Source organism: Phoca vitulina, unplaced genomic scaffold (genome assembly GCF_004348235.1).
Source record: "Phoca vitulina isolate PV1807 unplaced genomic scaffold, GSC_HSeal_1.0 scaffold9, whole genome shotgun sequence".
Lineage (NCBI taxonomy): Eukaryota > Metazoa > Chordata > Mammalia > Carnivora > Phocidae > Phoca > Phoca vitulina.
Genome location: NW_022589712.1, coordinates 639,137 through 655,263, shown reverse-complemented (window position 1 = coordinate 655,263; position 16,127 = coordinate 639,137). Strand labels below are relative to the sequence as shown.

At 45.9% G+C, this 16,127-nt stretch overlaps 1 protein-coding gene across 8 annotated transcripts in view; it reads left to right on the top strand.

The window, feature by feature from the left end:
• The first annotated feature begins 14 nt into the window (after positions 1-14).
• The window catches only part of ERMARD (ER membrane associated RNA degradation), a 27,360-nt gene continuing 11,247 nt past the window's right edge, over positions 15-16,127 (top strand). For 6 of the 8 annotated variants that reach the window (XR_004299934.1, XM_032407448.1, XM_032407446.1 and 3 more), the window contains exons 1-11: positions 15-903; positions 2,933-3,101; positions 4,726-4,865; positions 6,127-6,228; positions 6,519-6,608; positions 8,574-8,671; positions 9,107-9,243; positions 9,958-10,072; positions 10,675-10,777; positions 13,564-13,593; positions 15,014-15,082. Coding sequence is in view for 7 of the 8 variants with exons in the window: in XM_032407448.1 (XP_032263339.1) it covers positions 2,933-3,101; positions 4,726-4,865; positions 6,127-6,228; positions 6,519-6,608; positions 8,574-8,671; positions 9,107-9,243; positions 9,958-10,072; positions 10,675-10,777; positions 13,564-13,593; positions 15,014-15,082 (1,053 nt within the window). In the remaining variant the exon portion in view is untranslated. Of the gene's footprint in view, positions 904-2,932; positions 3,102-4,541; positions 5,214-6,126; positions 6,229-6,518; positions 6,609-8,573; positions 8,672-9,106; positions 9,244-9,957; positions 10,073-10,674; positions 10,778-13,563; positions 13,594-15,013; positions 15,083-16,127 lie in introns of those variants that run through there. The other 2 variants (XM_032407451.1, XM_032407450.1) reach the window with 2 other exon arrangements.

Here is a 16,127-nt window from a genome sequence, read left to right as displayed (position 1 = left end):
CCAGCCGCGCCGGCCGCCCGTAGCTGGAAGTGACGGAGGCAGAGCGGCGGGGAAGCGGGGTGCCGGTGGGCACCTGAGCGCGCTGTTGGCCTGCGCGGCGCCCGCTGCGGCACGGGCGGGGGGAGGCGCAGCGTCGGCCGCACCCTGCTGGCCTGGCGGCCTCTGCGCCGCGGTCCCCGGGCCTCCGTGGTGTCTGTGCAGGCGCCGCCGCGGGAGCAGGTCGGCCTTGCCAGCCCCTCGTCCGCGGCTGGCGAGAGGATGAGCACCCGACCCAGACCCGAAGACGCACCGCTTGCCCTCGTTTTCCTTGGCGCCGCCCGGGCCCCCAGATTGTTCCAGGGGCGCAGTTCCTCGCACCTCCCAGGCCCCAGGCTGAAACCCGCGAGTCGGTAGTGGAAGAGTGAATGTAGTATTCCGCTCGCGGGTGGGGTCTTCGTCCTCGGAAGGAAGCTTTCTCTGCTCCTACACTGTGTCATACTTACCCCTGCAGGTGGTACTTGCAAATCGAAATTCGACGTTTTTAGGCCATTTTGGTTACAAAACTAAATCACAACAGCCTCAATGGCTGTAGGTCGGGTTATACGGGGTTGCCTCATAGGGTTTTATTTATTTCCTGTCCTCGTGGAATTAAATACAATCATCTATCATCACTTTTAGCAATAGCTACTATTTTTTGAGTGCTGTGCGTGAGATGCTTTTCAAGTATTATTTCTAATTACTGCAACACTAGAAGATAATATCCTGTACCATTTACAGTTAAAACGGAGGCTCAGAATACTAACTTTTTCAAAGCAAGTGGTACAAGGAGTCTGAAGAAGAGTTCAAATTGAAGGTCCTAAGTATAGGTCATTTGCACCGGCCCATACTGCCCTGGACAAGACCCTGGAGTATCAAGGAGTAAAGGTATGGGTGGGCGCGCGCGCGGACGTGACGGGGAGGGCGGGTTCTGGCTTCTAGTGGGAGGACAGGCCCATTCATAACTAACGGGAAAATGTACGGTCACGAGTCACAAGGTATTGCAGTATCTAATATTCCTTGATTTGAAGTAGGATTTTATTCCTAATTAACATGAGGTTAATTATTCAAGACAATATGTGCTTGCAAGTTAACAAAAGCCAGCTTCTAGAATTGTGTATCTCTTGGTAGGGGATAGGATATTGTTATTCCCAAAAGCTGAAGGTTGTAACGACTTGAGGAAGTGCATTCCCTTCAGCTCCAGGAAGGATGAGCCATCGACGATTCAGTTAACTCTCATTTACTGTGTGCTGGGAGCTATGCTGTGTCGTGAGGGTACGTTCTGGGTAAGATCTGACCTTGGTGCTCTAGGATCTTACAGTTTGGTTAAGGCTGCAGGGCAACTATATTGCAAGGGCGAATACAGCCAAAAGAGAAGACATTTCTTAAAGCTTCTGTTGCCATATCCAGGGCCTGCAGTAGTGGAGTAGACGGGCTTTTGTGCAAAAATATGTTTGCCTGCCACCTGTCACTCCAGAACCAGAGCTCCTTGCTTAGAGTTCAGATGCTTTTTAAAAATGCAAGGAGTCCCTTTTGATATCAAAGTAACCCTTTAGGACTGCATTTCTGTATCAGGCAGAAGACAAACCACACTAGGCTTTGAAGGAAGAGAATTAAGAGTTAACAGTGTAGAATTGTTAGAAAAAGAATAAAAAGAGATGTCTACAAGTATTGTGGACTTGGCAGCTGCAGGAAGCATTCACTCCCTTGTGGGACTGAGAGAACCAGGGCAGTGGTTGGAATTTTACAACTTAGAGACTTGGTGGAAGGTCCCACCCAGTTGAAACTTGGATCTATGAGGAGGAGGTTGTGCTACTCAGCTATGGGGCGGGCCTGACAGTTCTGGGAAGCAGACCTTTGAAGAGCAGGTGCTGGACAGCTGGTGGTGTGTCAGGTGGGGGCACGGTGAAGAAGCTGGGCCTACAGGTGCTGGGAAAACTGCAGACTGGATTCTGCAACTGCGCTGCTGCTGGGGAGAAGCTCTAAGGGACAGAGAGTGGAGGGGAAGGCCCAGGTTGCAGGCAGCAGGAGCGGGTCCGGTCTTCCCCCTGCTCTCTTGCAGTGTCCGAGGTCCCTGAGCGGCTGAGCAGCGTGCGCCCTATAGGTCACAGCATAACTGCTTATTTGGCACACATTCCTTGGGTCTATGGAAGATTGGTCGGCAGCCAGGGCTGAGAGTGGGGAGTGAGGCTTCTGGGCAATGGCAGGAGTGAACTGTGTAACGGGGATGCTGAGAAGGATGCAGGAACTCAAGATGACCAGCTTCCAAACCAGGGAGCTGTTAGGGCTTAATCCCTCATGTTAGAACACACACCCCTTGACTTGATACAGCAGATGAAGACCCCGTGATAATTTTAGTCCCACAGTGTGACTCCTTTGCAGGTTTATAAGGTGATGTTAGTGTAATGTGGGGATAATTGTGAGGATCTTGGTATTACTTAATCCTTCATGTAAAAGCATGGTTTGCTGCTTCTTATACCACATAAGGATTCAGAACTATGCTTTTTACTTGCATTTTAGTTTATTATGCTTGATTTTCTGCTTTTCCATTCTGCATTAAAAAAAATTGCTCATTTCAATAACTTTGGGACAGTATAGGAATCCTGAAAGGAACAATGCACTATCCACAAGATGTACCAAGCTTCTGTAAACTCCTATCTTCACAAATATTATTAAAAATTTCACATCTTCAACATTTATTTGATAAAGTTTATGTACACTATCTTTGATTAATATTTAATCTCAGTGTTTTAATCCTACAGCTCTCACGATAGCCGGAAAGTGTGTTAACAGTAGCTGTACCTAAGTGTATTCTGAACTTAAGGTAGAAGGGGATTTTCTTGTGACTTGAATATATAATCGATACTACTCTGTTTTTACTTCTTTTAAATAGTGTCTTCTATGTCTTATATTTCAGATGCTAATAGAGGATCCGATTACCACTTGTCTTTCTCCCTCAGTCTATGATATGATCTGTAAACTCGGGTTTGAAGTCAGAGAAAGTTGTGATATCAGTCGCATTGTAACTCAGAGGGGTGAAGTATGCTGGCAGACCATCACAGCCTGCGTGACTCACACACAGTCAGGTCTGTACGTTCTCTGCACCCCAAGCAGCTGTCAGTGCTGTTCGATTTAAAACGTCTTGGCTAGGGCGCCTGGGTGGGTGGCTCAGTTGGTTAAGCGACTGCCTTTGGCTCAGGTCATGATCCTGGAGTCCCGGGATCGAGTCCTGCATCGGGCTCCCTGCTCGGCAGGGAGTCTGCTTCTCCTTCTCCCACTCCCCCCTCTTGTGCTCTCTCTCTCTCTCAAATAAATAAATAAAATCTTTAAAAAAAAAAAAAAACGTCTTGGCTGTAAAACTTTCCTTTCTGACCATTGTTTCTTTTAGTTAGAGGTTGTTACAATACAGACCTAGCTCAGAAGAGGAAAGGGATCAGGTGACACGGGAGGGCATGAGGCCAGAGGAGCACTGAGCCAAGGAAGCCGTGTGAGAAGGAGGCCGCGGTGTAACGGGCTCGCTCCGTGCCGACAGGCAGACGGAAGAGAGAAGAAAGTAGGGGTCCTAGGAATTCTGGGTAGGAAATGACCAGTAGGATATTACACAGCTGTCTTAAGTGTTCCAGGCTTTATTGTACATTTTTTAGAGCAGGGATGTGGGTTGGGAAATTTAATAATAGTTATAAAAATTGCAAATGAACATGCTCTGGCCCAGCAGTTTCATCCCAGGAATTTGTAAGACAGGCACACGTACAGGTATGAAAGAGTGTTTGTGCCAGGTTACTCTTGGTGCTGATCGTAAGCGAAAATGGAAGAAAACAACCCAAACGTTGGGAACAGCCAAGCATACAGCATGACTACGACAGAGGCACACGAGAAAGTGTTACGTGGTGGTATGAAGGGTGAGGAGCCCATCGCCCTGAACCACGGGGCTGCGTGAAAAAACAGGAAGGGCATATTACTGTATTTGCTTGTGTATGTATAAGTATTTCTAAATATCCCGAGGAATTAATAACTGTAGTTGCTGTAGGAAAGAGAACTGGGTGGCCAGAAGGGAGACCTGCACCCTTTTATATTTTTTGGGTGTGAGCCGTGTGAATGTTCAGTTTCAAACTTATCAAAAAATTAAAACAAAAAAATTCATATGTTCTAAAATAACACCATTGGAAATCTCACAGTCTAATAATGTCAAGTAAAAAATCAGGTTAAAATATTATATATACAGTATGAACCTGATTTTGTATAAACTTACATACAAGTAAAGTGAAGAAAATATTTTCTCTTGATTAACCTTTTTGTATCTTCCAATCTTGTACAACCTGATGTAGATAAGCACCATGTAACTTATTTCCAGCAATATCTGAGTATCTTTTTTTTTTTTTTTTTTTTTTTTAAATTTGCGAGAGAGAGATGAGAGAGAGCACGAGAGGGAGGAGGGTCAGGGGGAGAAGCAGACACCCTGCTGAGCAGGGAGCCCAGTGTGGGACTCGATCCCGGGACTCCAGGATCATGACCTGAGCCTAAGGCAGTCGCTTAACCAACTGAGCCACCCAGGCGCCCAATATCTGAGTATCTTTATTGTAAGTTCAACTATAAACTGGTTGTTGATTTCATGGAAACTTCATAATTAAAGCACTTTTTCTTTGATGCTTAGGCATTTTCATCATGTGGTAAGGAGCTGTAGTACTAACACTGGTTTTCTTATCCCTGAAGCCCAGAGTCTGGATTACCGGGGCACCGTGCTGCTGCTGGGCCCTGTGTGTGAGGCCGTCCACCGACATTTGTTATCTCTGACCAAGGGGCAGTTTGACATGCGATACATGCCGTGGCTGCAGTGGACAGCTTTTCCAGAGGTTTGGCCTGTGAACAACCTTTAGAAATACAAGACTTGGCGAAGTCTGCTTAGAGGCCCTCGTTACCTGTTCATCTTAAAGGGGTCTCCTCCATCCTCTAAGCCCTCCGCCTGTGAAAAGGCTTGAGGGATGCAAGGGAAACTCGGAATGTTACGTAGTCGCCATGGCCTGAAACATCCTTGGAACAAAGGAAGTTTTTGGATGCAGTATCCGTACTGGGGGTTGGAGAGTAGCTAGGTATGTGGGTGCTGGTCCTGGGACAGATGAGGATGGACTGCTCCAGAAAAAAGCAAAGACCTTACGGACAGACAGTAAGGTGTTCTTGAGACAGTGGGACAAGGAAACCAGGTGGGGATGCTTGGCTTGTGGAGGGTGAATGGAAAGAAGGAGGGGTAGTGTGGGGCCAAGCCCAAACGTTTTGGCTGATTTGTTGGTTGGTGCAAACCAGCCATTGCACTTGGCACATTTAATGACCACAGTAGGGCAGTAACTATAAAAGGTCTAATTATAAAATACTTCAAATTTCCTGATGTAGATAGAAGGGTCATTGCTTCTCCCCTTTTAACAGCTCTTACATGACAGGCTGAGCTGCCTCACATTTATTGACTTTTAAGAACTAATCAGAATGGGAAATAAGATTTAGGTCAAAATATTTGACTTTTCAATTTACAGTTATGCCAGATTTATTGCTTTCAATAAACATTTAAATGAAGAAAACGTTCAAAACTCCTTAGATAGTAAACATTTTTTTGATTCTTTAGATATTGTTAACAGTTGAGTCTTGGACAGTGCAGGGCTAAGGGTGCCCAGCCCCCGTGCAGTTGCAAATCTGCATATAACTTTAGACTCCCTCAGAGCTGCACTGCTAATAGCCGACTCTTGACCACAAGCCTTACTGATAAGGTAGTTGATTAACACGTATTTTAGATGTTTTATGTATTATATACTGTATGCTTGCAATGAAGTCAGCTTAGAGAAACGTTATTAAGAAAATCATGAGGAAGAGAAAAATACACTTACAATACCGTACTGTATTTGTGGAAAAAATCCACATGTAAGCCGACCTGTGGAGTCCAAACCCGTGTTCAGGGGTCAACTGTGTATCTATATAACAAATGTTTACCTATACCAAGAAAGTCATGAAAATACACCAATTGAAATCTTTAGAAGTTTGAATTTCATAAATCGTATTGCTTGAGAAATACTTGGGGAAATGTTTCTTACTGATCACAAATTCTAACATATGTCTTGTTCTACACAGTTATTTCCTGAAATATTTGATGCTTTGGGAAGCCCTCAATGTCCCGCTATTCCTCTTAGCTTAATGAAACTGACGGCATGTCTAGAACGGGCTTTGGGTGATGTAAGTGTGAGACCTCTTTCTTTGGTTCACTGAAGTATCTGAATGAACATCAGACTTTTACAGCTGTCCTCAGATTTCTTGATTTTAATTCTTGTTTTCCTATGAAATGTAATCATTTGGCACAGATGTTTAATATTTTTCTTTTTCAATGATTATGAAATCAAAACATTGGTGTCTTCAGTGCTTTTCTCCCTCATTTGTACAAACAGTGGCTTTGTAGGTGGGTTTTTTCTTCACATCGTTTGGCTCATTATAATGCAACTATAATACAATCCTTCTTTGAATTGTAGGTGTATTTACTGAATGGGAAGGAATGCCCCTTTCTTTTGAGAGATCTGCTTGCGTCTGAGGAGCTTGCCGAGGTCTTTGGTCGGTCTGTGGTAAGCTTGTTCACCTAAACCTGATAGAGTAGACACAACACAAAGCCGTTCCTAGTAGCTCTACTTTTGCTCCTCAGAAATTGATGCTGCAGTAGGAAAAAGTTGATGACAGCTGTAATTTGAGCATATTCTCCTTTCCCACCTCCCCTTTCAAAATTGCCACTTTTCCAGCCACAAGACACACGTCTCTCATCCTGGGTCTTGGCGTGGTATAATAGCCTCTGGCGGGACGGCCTCGGGGGGCCAGCCGGATGAACAATTTAAACTCTATTGCTTTCATTAATTATACGTTAATAATTATCATAATAATATATTCTAGACTAAAATTTTGACCATTTAGGGAGGGATATTAAAGTTTTATCCTAAAATATCCATTTTTTTTTTTTTTTAACGTGGGAGTTTATGCCGTTTTGCAACTGTTCAGACTTACAGTGAAAAAAAACTAGATGCCAGTTTAAAACCATGCAGAGCTGTATACTTTGTCAAAATCTTCAACAGGCCACATGACCAAAGCTCTTTAAGACTAATGAGTAACCTTTTGGCAACCGAGTGAGGCAGGATCAAGGTGCAGAAGAATGCCAGGATAGCGTCCTGGGCAAAGCCGAGCCTGCCAAGCCAGGACGATGTTTAAAATGCTGGTGTAATATGTTACCAGCTGACTTGCTATTTTTGGATAAGAAATCTGTTTTCAGTAAAGCTCTCCCACTTTACAGTGGTTCCCTGTCAGCTTAAAGAGCACTTTGTTTAGTAGAGAATATGGAGTGAAGACCAAGTACAAAATTCCTGTAGTTATACTGACTTCTGAAACGGATCCATGTGTTTTGGCCTGTTGTTTGTTGTCGGCCTGGGTGCTGTTAGCCTCTTGCTGACCTGCAGCCACTCTCAGCCCCAGATCCTTCTACTAGTCCATTGGCTTCTGTATTTCTGATTGCCCAGGTGGTATGAACAATTAATTAAAGTTAGTAGTAAACTAAATTAAAAATAAATATAGCTAAGAGAGTATTATTATGATTATTAGTATTAGGTATTACTATTCAAGTATTAAAAATTGATGTGAGCGTGAAGAGTTTCTGGAGTTGCATGGAGAGACTGGTTGCCAAGGGTTCTGATGCTGAGTTGAAACCCTCTTTGTAACTTCCGCTCTGGCTTGTCCTGCCCTTTGAGAGAAATTCAGGATTTCTGCATCCATTTCCTCCTCTTAGCAAGAGTCCTTCAGGCGTCTGAAGATAGCTTTCCTTCCTTCTCCGTGTCTTCTGGAGGCATACTCTTCCTTCTCATATGACTTGGTTTTGAGTTATTTTAGTCTCTGCATATCTTCTATTATCCTGAATGTGTTCCAAAGTGTTGCCCTCCAAACCAAGAGCGAGCCCATGGAAATGCACGAGTCTTGCCATCTGATAAGCGGGATCCCCATAGTGGGTGTCTTTATAAGTGGAGGGAGAGAAGCAGGTGAATGGTGAGCTTCCAGCCAACAGCTAAGTAGGGGAGGTCTGGGCTGGGAGCATCCGTGGGCCAGCCCCTCCTCACAGGGTCTGCCTCCTTTGGATTTCCTGCTCCCCACTTTGTGTTTTGTTTTATCTAGGTAGTAGGCACGCTTGATGTGCCGGATGAAAGCAGCATAGCCTGGGACAGATCTCATCCCCCTTTATAGCTCGTGGCCCCTGAGACCTAGCTTTCAGCTCTCCATGCTTGTATTCCTCATCTGCACAGTGGGATTAATAGTAGTGCCCTCCTCATAGGTTGTTCTGAGGATGAATGAGTAATAAATACACGCAAAATGTGTTTGACGTGTTAAATGCCCAGTAATGTTTGAATACTGTTACGATTACTAGTACTACCGTACGCCAGCCAGAGTGTCGGGTCTGCTCTAAAGAAGAAAGCAGACGTTCTCCCACTACTATATCAGTTTATTCCGTAGTTCTGTGAATATTTAACTGTGCAGTAATCTGTTCTTAACCTGATTAGATGGACGTGCTGAAAGTCTTCATCGGATCTCCACGTGGACTCAACCTGCGTAATACCCTATGGCACGGCTTTGCCTCCCCTCACGAGATCCCCCCAAAGTATGTTGCTAGGAAAGTAATTTTCTCTCTTCTTTGATGTACTTAAGAGTTTGTTTTATCTTGAATTTCACATTGGGGAAAGATGTGTTTTGGGAAAGATGAGAGTTTTGAGGCAGGAATTTGAAGATCAGGCTGAAGTCGATGACCACCTGGAGTGTGCAGGGTTGGGACCCACTGACTTCCCCCCAGAGGCAGCTGTGAGGCCGAGCCTTGCGAGGTGACGAGGGGCACTGCCTGCTGGGGGTGGGAGACCCTGAGAACTGCGCTCTCGAGCCTCCCAGCCCTCGTGTAGCTCAATTCCCACAGCCAGGGGGAGTTTCCTACAATTGAATGGTGTTGTACTTTCTTAATTTTAAACTTGTTCTTTTGAAAGTAAATCTCTTTATGTGTACGACAGTCCATTTTTCTAACAGATCCTGTGGTGTTTTGCACTAGATACTGTTCAATGATGGTACTGTTGACCGTGGGATTGGGTCAGCTGCTGAAGAGTTACTTGCAACAAGCTAAACTTGTGTTGGCACACCGACCTTTCATCGTTCTCACAAACCTTGAGGATTTGGCCGTTTTCCCTGGCAAGTATTACACTTCACAGGTTCCCCTGAATGTGTCTTCATAAAGGTAAGGATAAAGTCAGGAAGTGGCGCGGGGACTTGAGCCCTTTCGATGGACGACTTTCCAGAGGCAGGAGAAGAAGAACTTTCGAAGCTGCTTAAACTTTGCTACATAAAACCTCACCCCCTACAGCGGGGCTGAATCTCTGATGTAAATCATGGCAGGAGTAACCCAGATCACCCTATCCTGGCAGTCTTAGCCTTTTTGTGCCACAGACCCTTTGGTAGTCCGCTGACTGCCAGTAATACACACTTTTTAAGACTTTTTTAGAGCAGTTTTCAGTTTGGAACAAAATGGATGGGGAGGTGTGGAGATTCCCTGGAAGCCCCCGCCCTGACACGTGCAGCATCCCCCCGCAGAGCACATTTGTTGCCAGGGATGAACCTGCACAGACACGTCGTCATCAGGCAGAGTCCCTAGTTTACCTCAGGGTTGAGTCTTGTTCCTCTCCGTTCTGAAAATGTATCTTACTTTTCTTAGCGTGGTCAGCTGGTCAGCCCTGACGTCCTCTCCTCACAGCTGTGGCCTGAGTCATGAAGAGGCCGTCATGCGCCTCCCCTTGCCCCAGGGGTGCCACGGTCACCTACGACTCGTGAGCCTCCTGCCCTGAGTCTGCTTACGTTGTTCTTCAACTGATTAGGGTGATTGTGCTTAAAACTCTTGTTATTTTGCAGACGTTACTTCTGAGGTACTTTCAGTGTTAGAAGAAGTGATGAAGAAATCCACTTTCATATTAAAGGTCATGTTGCCGTACTGGGAAGCTGCATTAATCGGGTTCAGGTCACACAGGTAAGTGAGGAGGCTGGTCCTCTCCAGCACGGCTGAGCTTAAAATGCCTTCACAGTGCTGACTGAAACGTTAACGCATCAGCCTTTTGGTGTAGTCGATACCGATAATCATTCTTTGGAATCAACTTTTCGGTGTCATTTGAGTTCTAACTATGAGAGTCCTGTGTTAAAGAATCCTGCAGCCAGGAGGAGGTAAGTTCGACTCGGTTTCCTGGGGAGCAAAGCAGATGCACGTGGACATCGCGAGGCCCACGGCCTTTGCCTCCCTTCAGGTTCTGTTGTCCGTGCGTTCGTTCGTACCTTGAGAACCCCCCCAAATCCTGCAATTTGAGTATTTCTTACAAGTAGTGGGAAGAATTGGGCAGATCTTTGATGACCTTTTATTCTGGAGCTTCTCTTATGTCAGAACAGTGGAAAATAGATTTAAGCTCACGAGTGTAAGGAGCCTGTGACTCTGCTTTGTCCTCGTGTTAGCGAGTACTGTCACTCTCCTCGCCTCGATCACACACTCGTAATACCTGGAACAAAGCACCGCTATTTGGGGTCGATGCCAGTGTTTACTTTTAAAGCTTGAGATTTGCCTATTTCACTTCAATTTCACAGGTTTGCCGACTGTGCCATGTTGTTACTGACACAGTTAGAGACGGGACTCAGGAGAGTTTTTGCCGCTGTTAACCAATGTCCAAAAAGACTTCTGACCGCTGAGGTACACATGCTTCCGTGATTGATGGTGGTTGCCGCTGTATTGACGGTTTTCTCTGCCTAATTAAAAGTTTTTAATATCTCATTTTTGTTTAGCATTAAATGAATTTTTTAGCTAAGAATTTTCTTTGGAACGCTCGAGTGTTGTTTTTTGTGGCTTCCTATTATAATGATTTTATATGGTTTATAATTATTTGTGATTTTTTTTTTTTTTTTTAAAATAAAGATTTTATTTATTTATTTGAGAGAGAGAGACTGAGAGAGCACACGAGAGGGGGGAGGGTCGGGAGGGTCAGAGGGAGAAGCAGACTCCCTGCCGAGCAGGGAGCCCGATGCGGGACTGGATCCAGGGACTCCAGGATCATGACCTGAGCCGAAGGCAGTCGCCCAACCAACTGAGCCACCCAGGCGCCCCATTTGTGATTGTTTTTGATCGTTCTGTATTTCCAAGTATTTCAGACTTGTCAGGAGAGTAGAAACCGCGTAGCCTTGTAGCCGCAGGACGCAGCTCTGGGCCAGAACTGCCAGGGAGCTTGGGGAAGCTTCTGGGTGGCCCTGTGCCCAGTCACCTGGCAGAGGCAAGGGGGTGCGTGTGTCGGGGCTGCACCCGGAACTCTTGTTTCTCTCACTCAGTCAGCTTCGTCTTTCCGCCCCTTTCCAGAGGCATTCCTCACCATTCTGTTCCCAGCCCTGTGCTCCCTGGATCTGCCGCGGTAGATCTTACTCCCTCCCACGTCTTAGCCGCCCTGCTTCCAGGGGAACAAGGATTGGAAAATACTTCGAACCAATGAAAGCGAAAGCCTGACACAGGCTGAGCTGTCGATGCGGCCGGAGAGGTGTTGGGACAGCAGTCTGTCCCGTGAACGGCAGGGGCTGTCCCAGGCAGTCGTCTCCTCGAGCTCAGCTCATCCTCCTCCCGAGTTAGGCTTACCGCATTTGCTGAACGTTTTCAGGTCTCAAACTCCTTTATTGCTACAAAGCTCACTTTTCCTCCCACAAATTTGTTCTCTGGTGTTCCTTATTATCCCCGTCTGCAGGCGCTGGGTACCAGCCTCCAGCACCACCTTGTGCTGCGTCCCCTTAATCCACTCAGTGTCCAGCCCCACCCGTCTGTTCTGAACGCTGAGGCCTCACCCGGCTCCTCTCCCGGTGATGAATAGTCTTACGTCTTTCATGTCTCATCTGCTTAGAACTTTAGGGGCACCCCAGTACCTGCAGCGAGCTTCGAGCTTGCGCAGGGCGTTCCGGGGACCCCATGTGGACCCGCCTTCCTCCGGTCTGTCTCCTCTCCTGTCGGATTCCTCCGGCATAACCGAGGCCCCTCGCCAGTTCCAGAACGTTCTTTTCGCAGGCTTTGCCCACTGTCCCTGCCAGACCGCTTCAGGCCACGTGAGTGACCTCCAGAGCCTCGACCCCTCCGATGCAGCAGCTTCTCTTCCCTGCGTCCTGCCTCTGTTTTATCTCCGGGCAGTTCGCTGCCTTCCGTGCCTGTTTGTACAGGTTTCTAGTGCAGGCTCCTCAGGAGTGCAGTGCTCACGGTTGTGTCCCCTGATGCCCATGCCTGGTGCCTTTCCCATCGGCTCTGCCCTGGGCAATGTCGTGCAGCGTCTGTCTCCAGCAGAAAGAGCGAGACCCCGGTTGTCACAGCTCTCACTCGAGTACGCTTGGGATTACTTCACGGGGGTGTAAACAGATTCGGTCATTTACGTGGTATTTGGCCACACAAGTAAATAGCATGACTGTTTTTATCAAACAATGTCTTAAATTGTAGGCCAGGCTCTTGTTCAGAATAAACACCACGTCAACTTATTTATAAGGCAATGCATATGTGAAAATGCTTTATAAAGCTGTAAAGTGCTGTGCACAGGTGGTTACTATTTACTGAATACTTACAGCATAAGGTCTCTGAGATCAGTGGAAGATCGGAAGATGAGTAAGATGGTGTGACTTTAAGAAGCTTATGTATGAGGGGTGAGAGATAAGACATTTATACCCATTCCTTAAACAAGGTAGAAGTTAATGCCTGCAGTTTATGGAGATCAGTGAAAAGTTCAGTATTTAGTAGGCAGTTGGATGCTTAGACTAGAGCTCAGGAGAAGTTTTAGGGTCAGTAGCATAGGTTTGGGGGCTGTAAAGATAACAGACTTTATAGATATCTACGTCGTAATAAATGTTGAAGGAAATTTCATAATGTTAAATTGAAAATATGTTAAATGAGACACTTTTTTTGAGAGCTGGCTTCCACAGAATGCTGATTTCATCACAGTGTGTGTAAAATCTTACTGAATTCCCCAGCAGCCTTTCAGGATGGGCACTACTCGTGTCCCGTTTTGCAGAGAAACCTAGGTGGGGAGGTGTGCAGGGTCTCACTTCCAGGGAGCACGGAAGCCGGGAGTGGATGTTGAGAGAGCCAGCTGCAGGGCCTGTGTCCGTAGACGGGAGCGGTCACGCCAGGAGGCGTGCAAAACACAGGCCGTTTGTGGGAGAACACGTCCAGTTGTGCTGACTTGCACACACGTGTGTGTGAGTCGTGCTGTGTGATGAGAAGAACCTGAGCTGAAGCACGTGGTGAGAGCAGAGTTTGAACAGGGCCCCCCTGCCAGGCTCACCGTAGGTCCCCATCTTTGATGATACGCCACGATGCCAATGGCATTCTTCCCAAGGTGCTGCTGTGTTAAGATTTATTTTCAAAAGAAGATTTCATATTTGTGGCCATGTACTAGAATTGATTTTTCTCCTTTGAGTACTTACGTTTTGTTTTAATTATTTCTTTTCTTTCCTTTTCTGAAGTCCACGGCTCTTTATACCACCTTCGATGAAGTAAGTAAACTTAGGGAGTATCTGGAAACAAATAAAACATTGTTTTTTACTACACAGGAAATGTTGATAGTCATACATGCAAAAAACCCCACTTTATTATAAAGTGTAGTTTTCAGGCTAATTTTGAGATCCAGTATGATTTACCTAGTTTCTGAAGTTATGGAAAGAGCAACATTGGAAAATGCCAAGAGATACTAATATTATATGCTATGATTATTTAGAGGTTACATTTTAGATTTAAGATTAACACTTGCTTCTTTTGCACATGAAATATACATGAACTGAGGTTGTAAGTGTACAACAATGCATTTAATCTGTGAATTGGGTTTGTGAATCTAAAGCTGAAAATCTGGGCTAGTAAAAATTGCCATTGAAAATATTTTTTATCACTTTAGAGTATAGAGGCTTTTATGTGTGTGTAATCCTGGATAATAATTCTCATGTAGCCTGAAGTGTGATTTCACAGAGTTAGCCGACAGGAGGAAACAAAGGGAGAGTCTCTGGGGAGAGATTTGGGTGTTTAGATTACTTTGCCTTTAAGATAACTCTTAGATTCCTTAGTGAATGGGTGGTGGGTGGGATTAAGCAATGTGTCTGTTTACCTGTAGACTTTATTCCATTAGGTAAATAATTTGCTATCATTTAATACATAATATGTTTGATGCTGTGAGGATTAAATTAGATAACGTAGTCATATCTGTATGGGATTAGGGTCTATTGTGTTGGATTGGGTGGTTGGGTTCCAAACTGGTGTGTTAAGAAGTGGTGTATAAGGTAACCCTGATTTATACTTCTATCCACATACACACACATACACATGGATGCACACTCACACATGTGAATATATATGAACACATACATACAAATAGGAACACACACAAGCACATGTAAATACATACATACACACATACTTACACATACAAATACACTTGAACACATACACACATACATGCATGTACTTCTAGATACACGTAAACACATATACATACAATACAGAAACATGCACAGATATATACACACGTCCACCTACACGCATGTAAATACGCATCAGCATACGTATGCACAAATACACACACATGGATAGGCAGTCCTGCACTGGTACACACAAATACACCTATAAATACACATCCACACACATATATACACATTATCACACGTATCCATATATGCATGTAAGTACACATAAACACCCACATACACGCACAATTAAGATACATACATATTCCTATGTATTCCTAAAGTCATCATACTGGTTAAGAAAACGGGTGGCTGGCTATGTCTTTAAGACTGTCCTTATTTGCTTTGCTCTGGGCTTCCGTAGCATGTTGTAACCAAAGATCCTCCATCCTTTGACTCTGAAGGTTCTGTATGTACATGTGTGTGCACTAATTAATTAATGTATTTATCTTTGGTGTTTTAGATATTGGCAAAACACTTGGATGATGGTAAAATCAATCAGCTTCCTCTTCTCCTTGGAGAGCCTGCAATGGTAAAATACTAGGCCTTTTCCGATCTCATATTCTTCTATTTATGGATGTGGTTAGCACTTCTCCAAAATGAAGTTAATCTTGGCTTGTGATCTGCTCACAAAGAGCACTTCTGAACCACCCCCGCACTGTCTCAGCGTCACACCGGCGGCAGATTGCAGCTTGGGCTTCAAGGCCCTTTTTCTGAGGCCTGCTGCTGGAGGCAGCCCCCCCGGCGGCCTGTGAGTGTGTCGCTGGGACCGTGGTGCTGGGGGGGCCAGACAGTGGTGTCCAGCCGGGTCCGTTTCCTACTTAACACTGTTGTTTTTTTATGAAACTATTACAGTGGCTACTTTGGACTCTCAGTAGAATTTTTATATTTCTTCCTTTCCACTGAGCGTTATTAGCAGCCTGGGTTCTAATGGGTGACATTAGTGGGATTCTCCGCGGTCTCTGGGTGTCGTTTCTGGCAGCAGGAAGTGAGGGTGAGTGAGCGAGTTTATCTGACATTTGTTTCCCTCCTGAATCTCCGGGACTGCTCTGTCCACCAGCCGCTCGCCCGGCTCAGCACTTCTGACTCTTTCTGCTCCAGCCTGCACTGGGGAAGAAGCAGCTGTCCTCACTGTGGGGGGCTTCACAGAGGAGGGCACAGATCTGAGAGAGGCCTCAGGACAGGGAGGGGCAAGGGCTGTGTTGAGGCAGGAGGAAAGTTAGCTTCCAGACGTGGACACCTCTACCTGTTCCTTCGGGGGGATGTGAGTAAGACCTGGTGAGTTTTACTAAAGCACTGGTGCTGTCCACTTCCTTGTCAGTCCTCCCCAAGCAGCGGGGGGCAGTTAGACCGGGGCTTCCCAGGGAGAGTCCTCCCCAAGCAGCGGGGGGCAGTTAGAGAGACCAGGGCTTCCCAGGGAGGGTCCTGCCCCAAGCAGCGGGCCGCAGTTAGAGAGACCGGGGCTTCCCAGGGAGAGTCCTCCCCAAGCAGCGGGCCGCAGTTAAACTGGGGCTTCCCAGGGAGAGTCCTCCCCAAGCAGCGGGCCGCAGTTAGAGAGACCGGGGCTTCCCAGGGAG